Consider the following 10,156-nt stretch of genomic DNA (forward strand, 5'->3'; position numbering starts at 1 on the left):
TTCATGTAAGCTATAGCTTCTGACCTTTAAATCAAAACATACTCATGATTTGATGACATCAATTACTGCTTTATTTAATCAGAAACAGTCTAAATATTATTTGTGTATTGTACTTTCACTTTATTAAAAGTAGGCCAACAGCGCCCCCTACGGAATTAATACTCCTTAATGAGCGGGCTTTAGGACCCGGGGGAGGCTGCCGCTGCACCGCTATCATTGTTTACTCTATCATGTGCATTCTCAGTTTAAATGCAGTGATCCAAAACAGTGAATCCAATCACCATTCAGGCAAAACTTTGCTTCAAGAATGAGTCACGCTGCTGACTTGATCTAATCGCTAGCACACCCTGAGCACATGTGAGTTAACCTATTCCTCTTATCGACAAGAAATATCAGCATAATTTTTCATATCAGGCCGATGCCGATATGCACATTTAAAGCCACTATCGGCCGATTCCGATATTGGTCCGATAATATCGTGCATCCCTAGTTAAAACCATTTATTTGAAAACATTTTTTTTTTCAGGATTACTTGATATAAAGTTCACAGCAACAGCATTTATTTAAAATATAACCATTTATTTGAAAAAAATTTTTTTTTTCAGGATTACTTGATATAAAGTTCACAGCAACAGCATTTATTTAAAATATAAAGATTTTGTAATAATATAAATATAGGTCAAATGATCAATTTAACGCATCCTAGCTGAATAAAAATATTAATTTCTTGCATTGTATTTGCCCTATAGATGATGGTTAATTATTTTTTCTTTTGCATCACTCAAGACACAAAAATGTTTGTTCACAAAAATCCATTTTCCATTCCTTACAATGTAAAAAAAAAAAAAAAAAAGGTAAATATGATGCTGCCTATTATATTTTGGTGATTAAATAGTTTTTTTAAATTCATTTAGTGATAAACAATGTAAAAAAACATGCCTTCATTATCTCTATCTAGATTTTTGTAGTGTGCTTTGTGTTTTAGTTCTTGTGCAAGACATTTTGAATCTAATTCGCCCCAATGGCTGTTTGGCTGAAATGACGATTCTCCTCTGAAATCAACCATCCTATTAAGTCAGATATATATCAATAAGCCTATTATTCGGACTATAAGATACACAAAACCCAAAATGTTTGTCACTGGAGGGAATAAACTTTCACCCCTCAAAACACATTAGCGCAATGCCAGAAATCAGCAGTAATGACTTTAAATGAACAGATAAGAGAAGCGGGAAGACAAACGAAAAAAGAAAAGACGACAGCGCTGGGTGTTAATGATGCTGAGTGTGTTAAGACAGGCGAGCCGAGTCTCTTAGCAACAGATGATCCTGTGCGCAGACACATAGGAGGAAATTCGCCTCTCCTAATAAACTGTTGCGAGCCCCGCTGCATCGCTCCTGCAGGAGGGGTTTAATGTGGCCACGTCCAGCTGTGCCGCACTTCTGTTGTGTCTTTCCGTTTTAATCAGATGTGTGCAGATATGAAAACTAGCTGCAAGCGATGTCTTTAGCATGCCAGGAGTGTGTGAGGGATGAAAGCGAGGAACGGTGAGTTCTGCATGGTGTGTATGTATGTGTGTGTGTGTGTGTTTGCTCACCTGGCTCCAGGTCAAGCTGGCAGAGATACTGAGACGTGCTGAGCGTGACCACGACCACACGGTGGCGCTCTACATCCTGTCGCGTGGGCATCTGGAAGGTGAAGTACGCTCCAGAGATCAGGCAGTACTGCTGCACCACCGGGTGGACCGTCTTCACCCAGCGGTTCCTGAAGTAAACCCTGAGCAAACACAGAAACACAACGTTAACGGCATAGTTCACTCGAAAACGAAAATTCAGTTATTTACTCACCCTCGTATTGTTAAAACATTCACTCATCTTTGAAATACAAATATTTTTATTGAAACTTGAGAGATTTCTTAAACTAAACCAAAACTTTGATGCATCAAAAAGTCTCATTACCAAGTTTTAAAACCAAACATTTTTATTAGAAGAGCATGCACTGATGAACTGTGCACAATAAGACCAGGGTTATGTATCAAGAAATTCATATGTTGTCTGTACAAGCTAAATTTTAAGATACCAAAAGAGAGACAATAGAGGAACAGACTCGTGTGGGTGGTGTGCCAATGTGACCTTGAACTATGAGAAAAAACAAGATTTTAAAATATTCTGGATGACTAACAGCATCAAAATTGCATAACAAATTACCTTCCACAACGTCCAGTTTTCAAATCATTCAATGCCATGTAACTTGTCCAATCAACATTATGAAACTCATCAAGTTACACTATTCTTTAGCTAGTACATTCAGATTAGGGATGTCAAATGCACCAGTACTTCAGTGGTAATTCATTCCTTAAAAAAAACAAACACTAAATAAAAGCAATAGACATAATACTAAAATAACGCAAAAAGGATGGTATTCATAGATTATTTATATATACAATAACAGTCCTTGTTAAAGGAGACCAATTATGCCCCTTTTTACAAGATGTAATATAAGTCTCAGGTGTCCCCCAAATGTGTGTGAAGTTTCAGCTCAAAATACCCCACAGATCATTTATTATATCATTTTGAAAATGCCTATTTTGAGTGGAAGCAGAAACAGGCTGTTTTAGTGCATGTGTCTTTAAATGCAAAAGAGCTGCTGCTCCCCGCCCCCTTTTGCAGAACAGGGCTGTGCCTTTACAGCTAGTACCTCAGATACTCAGACATGATAATCAAAACCAAACAGTTTTTTTTTTTTTTTGTCAATCGTGCTGAAATCATGCGTTTTAAAGGGGACCCATTTTCCACAAGTTGATATTATTGTTTAGGGTCTTCATGAAAAGTCTATAACATACTTTGTTTAAAGTTTGTCAATGGTCGTGTAAAACAACACCCTTTTTACCCTGTCAAAAACAGCTCTGTTCACAGCAACCCATTTCAGTGCATGTCCCTTTAAATGATAATGAGCTACTGCTCAACCCCCCCTTCTTTCCCATTCTTGAGTTAAAGTCACCATTCTTATTCATGCAGTTATAACTGCTCAAAAATGATTTAAAATACATTTGTAAATGACTTATTTGTCATTAACAAACACCTTTATAAACCATCTACAAAGGCAACCTTAATGTAGCCTTAAAGGGTTAGTTCACCCCAAAATGAAAATTAGGCTGCGTGTGAACTAACCCTTTAATGTACTTCATAAATAGAACGAGGCAGCTGTTTACTGTCGGAGATTTGTCGTGCCGCGCCGCATCCACTGTAAACAGCATCACTGATTATAATGAGTTCTACAGTAATTTTTCAGTATTGCATCCGATGTCCCCTTTAAACCATATTAGTTTAAAGTTCTGGTATACCTTTTTCTGAGCGCACAAATCTGAAGCACGCACACAGAAAGCGGCGGTCACACAGCATGCAATACTAAACTAAGTTATATGTTAAAAACACACGAGTTACAAAAACACTTGGTTATGTCTGTGAAGGTAAACAGCTGGGAAAGAAATGGCATGTTTTTATTAGATCTGTGTGGCAGCAGCGTAATATACAGTAAATAAATCAATAAATCCACTGCTCTCTTGTCTCCTCTGAGGCTGGGACTCTAAATAGTGTTCTGTACTTGTCAGAGCAGCCAAAGACAGAACAGTGAACATGCTTTGCTCGAACATTTGCCGTGGCGTTAGAACTGGTACACCATTGTCGCTTGCGAAAACACAATGGCAAATGTACAGATTAAGGGGCGGTGATTTTATAATAAGATCCCCTTTCTATGTCATGGTCAAAAAATGAGCGCCTCATTTTTTTACAAGCTTGCAGAGAAAGGCTTACCAAGCAAAATTTACTAGGTTGTCCTTTTTCACGTTTTCTGGGTTAGTAGATGCACCGGGGACCCGATTATAGCACTTAAACACGGAAAAAGTCTATTTTTCATTATATGTCACCTTTAAAAGTCTGAATTAGTTTTTATTTTTATATTTTCAATTTTCCCTTTCATTTTAGTGTAAGGTTTAGTCATTGTTATTTGCTTATTTGTTTCCATTTTATTAATTATTTCTATTCAAGCTTCATTTATTTTTATTTCAGCTTTAGCAATTTAATTACTTCAACCTAACATAATCTGAATTCTAATTATCATCTTATATTTATATCTCATTTCATTTCAGCTTTATTGCAAATAATGAAAACATTTATAATAGTTAGTTTTAGTGTCCATTATAGTATTGTGATGTAATCAAACTAACCGTGCCTGAAATACTGAAGTGTGGCTATTATGAAAATGACATGCATCTTCAGAAAGAGTAGGAAGACATTTCAGCCACTGAAACTAATTTTTATTAATTTCGAAATCATTATGTATACTGTGTTTATACTGAAAGTTGGTGTCATGACAATCACGCACCGCTCCAGATGCTGCGAGTGTTACCTGAGAGGTCGTGCGTGTGGATTGCCTGCCACCACGTATGGATGAAGGTAATCTTTGATATACAGATCTGCTGCACTGTTTGAATGTGTACAGATCAGAACCCTGAAACAAAGAGAAAGCAACCATCATTAGCACTCTTTAAGATAAAGCTGCTGAAATCAGGGCAAAAACCAACAAATGTCTTAAACCAGTTCAATTCCTCTGTTCTTCAAGACTATTCCTCATGATTAGCAAGGAATGTTTTGGGATTGATACAACTTAAGCTCTATTGACAACATCTGTGCAATGCTGTTTTCACCACAGGAAATTTCGATTCGTCACTCAAAACACACTGACACACACTTACAATGGAAGTCTTTGGGGCAAGACATTCTGAAGGGTTTATAGGTAGAACTGTCCAAACAAGGTCAGTTCTTTCACATTCGTTTCACAAATATAACGTTTTAGTCTTGTGGGTATAGCTTTGAAAAAGTGTGTATTTTAATGTTTATCATTGGGTAATGTCTTGCCCCATAGACTTTCATTGTAAGTGCATTACTGAAAATTTGTGTCAATGTTGTCAGCAGTTTTTTAATTTGGTCTTAGTCCTGTGTCAAATCTGAGTCCTCTTAGTTTTTAACATTTTATTGTTATTTAGTCAAGGTTTAGTTGACAAAGTACGGGGAATTTAGTCTAGATTTAATCAATGAAAACAGTCATATTTTAGTCATGCTGCACAATGGTTAAACAAATAGTCACAATTATTTTGCTCAAAATGATAAAACTGTGATTTTTGATCTCAACTGTTGTCATTTACGAGATCTGGTCAGAATTACTGCACTTTCACCTATAAGCAAAAATAAAGAGGTCAACCCAAACACAAGTTTATTTGACCTCATCTAGTTTCATTATTTATCATATCATCATATAAATGAACACACTCTATATTATAAAAACTGTTAAAACTCAAAAGCTAAAACGGCGACATTTCTAATATTATTACATATAATTTCCAAATGATATTTCTGTTTTTCTATTGAAACAACAACAGAAAAGAATTTGTACTGCAGCACAGAGGTTGCATAATTACATTTATTCAGAGGCCACAAACGCAAACGATATAGTTGAGATCCATGTTTGGATTTATTCATTCGTCACCGAGGAGGTTTGATGGCAGATTCATACAGCAAACAGTGCAAAAAAAACGTGTGAAGAAACAAAGACTGCCTCTATTACACTTTCATTATAGCCGAATATCTCAGGAAAATTATGTTTGTCAACGTTTTTAAATAATCAGCACTGTTTCCACAGTGCAAAGAGCATGTGCTCATGGTTGCCAGGTTGCAAAGTTAAAGTAAATCCCAATGCAGAAAATGTGCCCTTTTAAGGAGAAAAGCTCTGATAAGGGGATTTAAACTTTTAACATCTGGCAACCCTAAGCAAAGGCTTATATTTATCTGACCTTTTTTTGTTAATATATCGATATATCGGCTGATATTTGGCATTTTTCAAATATCGGCATTGGCCGATAAGTTTTTCTGTTTGGCCGATGCGTTCAAGGCGGGACTTTTATTTTGACCGTCGTCAAAATAAAAATAAAAAGGACTTTTATTTTGATGGCGCTGAGAGCGGCAGCCCTGAGCAAACAGTGCTCACATTCTCCCTCTTGTTCGCCGTCGTTGTTAACAGTTCTGTCTAATACGGATAGAAGTCTGTCAAACAATCCGATAGAACTGTTAAACAAAGGAATTAAAAATATTTATTTGTGGAAAATATTTTGTCATCTAAAGTACAAGTATGTTTATTTTACAAATTCATTTTTTAATCCATTTTCAAATGATTTCAAATTTCTTAAATATTAATTAAAATAAATACAATTATATCGGCTTTATATCGGCCACCCTGCTTTCCTAGATATCGGCATCGGCGGTCAAAAAACCAATATCGGTCGACCACTAGTTTGGACATAGAGAGTTTTTATTTTTTTAACTATATTTTCAATCTCGTCTTTTTCATCAATGATACTGCATACTGATATAGTCATATAGTGACCCTCATCTTTTCTTCGTCTTGTCTTAGTCATAGAAAAAAAAACATCATCAATAAGTATTTTCCATCAGTTTTCGATAGCAAAATGAACACTACTGTAAATGCGTTTCTTGTTTCGTTTTTCAAAATGAGTGGAAATTATTTTCTGTGGTAAATTCCTGCAAAACCGCTTTCCTGCTTACCGTGTTTCAGGCTGCTTGAGGATGTGTTTGACAGCCTGGGCCAGCGTGAAGGTCTTGCCTGTGCCATAGGGTCCGATGATGAGCACCGGCGGGAGGTTGATGGAGAGGGGGGTGGTGATGGCCAGAATAGCCTCCTTCTGCTTGGCATTCAGACGGGGATCCAGCTGCTCATCCCACTGCCTGTGGCAGCGAGGAAGAAGAACTTACACACTGGCAACAAACGCGTCCTGCCAACACAGCTGCCACTCACACAAATAGAGACGTCTGTGAGTGAACCAGTGCTGCTGGACAAGCAGATATTATACATGTCCTGTGTCATTTTAGGTACTTGTGAAGCTTTGTTAGACCAGGAACTAGTGCAAGCAGATCTCCAGGTGTGTGTGTGTGTGTGTGAGTAAAACTCACTCGTTTGGGTCTTTGCATGTGCTCGTACCTGTTGGGACTCCAAGGGATTGTGGGAGTGAGGCTGACATCTGGAAACAGGATACCGTTATCGCGGATGCGATCCAGAGCGTAGTGCATCTCACACAGAGGAAGTCTGTTCAGCTGAAACTGCAGCTCCACCTTGCATCCAAACACACACAAACACACCTGCTGTTCAAACAGACTCTGCCAAGACTTTCTGTATTTATTTGCACACGCAGCGCCTGCCATGTGCTACAGACAACACATCTAACAATGCCTTTTAAAGGAATGACTTTCAATTGGCAAAGAGTAAAATAAACATTTTCATGATAAACTAATACAAAACTACCTTCATGTCATTCCAAACCCATATGCTGTTATCACTAGGACACAAAAGGAGAAGTGCTGCAGAATATCCAGGAATATCCATACAATGAAAATGAATGTGAACTGAGGTATTTTAGGCTCCAAACAAAATCATAAATGCTATATTACAAATCCTCTGAATCATACATTACCATTCAAAAGTTTGGGGTAGGTAGTAGGGGTGGGCCATGAGACCAATATCTTATATCACTATATACGGGTAATCGTATTTGACGATAACGATATATCACGGTATCGTTATTTTTGCTTTTAATAATGTTTTTATGATATCAAAATTTTTGATACCATAGATTTTTCATAATTCTTGTCAACAGTGTGACAAAAAAAACTAAAAGAAAAAAAAAGAAAAAAGAGAGAAAAACAAAAAAGCTGCACAACTGTTTTTAAAATTGATATCACTGCAAAAAAAAATTAATATCTTATTTAGTATTTTTGTTTTGTTTTCTTAGTACAAATATCTAAACATTCTTGAATAAAAGTACATTTACATGAGAAGCAAAACGGCTTACGGATGTTATGGATATATCTTATCTAAAATAATTTTGGCTTAAAACAAGAAAACATATCTGCCAAAATTATCTTAATTATCTAAATAATATAATTATCTAATTATCTTAATTCAATGGGAAAACAAGGTTATTTTTCTTGCCCCTCTGACAAATATCTTTTTTCAAAACCCTCTTAATTTTTATACATTTTTCATAAAGACTTAATATCTTAAGTCATATTGCTTCAAATAAATGTATCTTGATATAAGAATGTTTAGAGATTTGTAATGAAGAACAAGACAAAATACTACAGTATGTAAGACATTTTTTTTTTTACAGTGTAATAATAAGAAATGTTTCTTGAGCAGCAAATCAGTATATTAGAATGATTTCTGAAGGATCATGTGACACTGAAGACTGGAGTAATGATGCTGAAACGAATGAGTAATGATCTAATGTCCGCTTTGACATAATAAAAAATGAAAATATATTCAAATAGAAAACAATTATTTGAAATTACAATATTTTCTTTATTTTTGATCACATAAATGCAGCTGTGGTGAGCATAAGAGACTTCTTTGAAAAACATATTCAGTGGTGTCCAAAATTATTAAAACACTAGAATTTTCAGCAGCTAAAAATGGTTTTAATTCAGTTATTTCTATCTTTTGCTGTAGTGTGTCAGTAGGAAATATCAGTTTACATTTCCAAACATTCATTTAGCCATTAATTGTAATAATCCAGTGAGATTTTTTTCTGACAACAGCAGTGCTCCACACAGAGATCTGATCTGATCATCATCAGTTCTTCTGGATTTTTAGTCTGTCTCAGTTTGTTCTGTTTCTTCATGTCGTTCCAGACAGACTGGATGATGATCAGATCAGATCTCTGTGTGGAGCACTGCTGTTGTCAGACAAAAATCTCACTGGATTATTACAATTAATGGCAAAATGAATGTTTGGAAATGGAAACTGATATTTCCTACTGACACACTACAGCAAAAGATAGAAATAACTGAATTAAAACAATTTTTTTAGCTGGTGAAAATACTAGTTTTAATAATTTTGGCCACCACTGTGTGTGTGTGTTTGGACTAGGCATGGGTCGATTACCGGTTTCAAGGTATACCGCTATTTGAAAATTTCACGGTTTCAAAACCACTAATATTTTCCGTTATAGTACTTTTAATTATTTACTTTTCCTAAGAGGTGGTGGGGAGAAGTTACCACTTTTATTCCAACAGAGGTCGAAATGTATGTGTTCGACTTGAAGCAGCACCGCACAGACTGATCGGCGCATGACATCGAAGTACCGCGAGAGCGATTTGAAAGCATGAAGAGCCGTCTGCTCTCTGTAGCTCTCACGGTGCTTTGATGACGTCATACAACAATCGTTCTGCGAGCGCAGTTCCACTGCATTAGATGAGGTCGTATCCGTTTCAAGCCGGCACGAGAAAGCAAAACCATGACGGAGGCAGAGGATCAGACCTCTTCGAGAATTATTTCTGCACCTTCACGTTTTAAATCCTAAGTGTGGAAACACTTTGGATTTTACGCACTGCCTGGAAAACATGACTAAAAACGGTATGCAAAGTAACATAGCACTTTATTTTATTTCAGAGAGTATTTTTTCTACTCATTCTACTCAAAGTATTTTTTCTACTCATTTTGTTGAACATTTGACTATTATATTCATGTGCAAGTTCAGGGTTTTGGTACTTGAAAGTTTCATGGTTCAAGGTACTTTAAATATACACTGTGTATGTGTATGCTCCTGAAATAAAAGTTCAGAAAGATGTGATGCATTGTTTTATTAATATGACTCATCATATACAGTCTCTTTAATGGTATGATCAAGTATTTTCCATCGTCTAGTCTTTAATAAGCAAACAAAAATCCCAATAAATAGTAATATCGAATTGCAATAGTTATATAATCGCAATACTCATAATACCCAGCCCTAAAACCCAGCGTAATACTCAGCCCTAATATATATATGTGACCCTGGACCACAAAACCAGTCATAAGGGTCAATTTTTCGAAATTGACATTTCTACATCATCTGAAAGCTGAATAAATAAGCTTTCCATTGATGTATGGTTTGTTAGGACAATATTTAGTCGAGATACAAACAATTGAAAATCTGGAATCTGAGGGTGCAAAAAAATCAAAATATTGAGAAAATCGCCTTTAAAGTTGTCCAAATGAAGTTCTTAGCAATGCATATTACTAATCAAAAATTAAGTTTTAATATATTTAC

At 35.9% G+C, this 10,156-nt stretch overlaps 1 protein-coding gene across 1 annotated transcript in view; it reads right to left on the minus strand.

Annotated features, from left to right (window-relative positions):
- LOC107713962 (probable helicase with zinc finger domain) overlaps positions 1-10,156 on the minus strand; it is a 64,128-nt gene that overhangs the window by 35,069 nt on the left and 18,903 nt on the right. The window contains 4 exon segments of the mRNA XM_016519635.1: positions 1,598-1,776; positions 4,408-4,509; positions 6,618-6,797; positions 7,051-7,181. Of these exon segments, the coding sequence (XP_016375121.1) occupies positions 1,598-1,776; positions 4,408-4,509; positions 6,618-6,797; positions 7,051-7,181 (592 nt within the window).

This window comes from Sinocyclocheilus rhinocerous, unplaced genomic scaffold (genome assembly GCF_001515625.1).
Source record: "Sinocyclocheilus rhinocerous isolate Xijiao unplaced genomic scaffold, SAMN03320098_v1.1 scaffold1140, whole genome shotgun sequence".
Lineage (NCBI taxonomy): Eukaryota > Metazoa > Chordata > Actinopteri > Cypriniformes > Cyprinidae > Sinocyclocheilus > Sinocyclocheilus rhinocerous.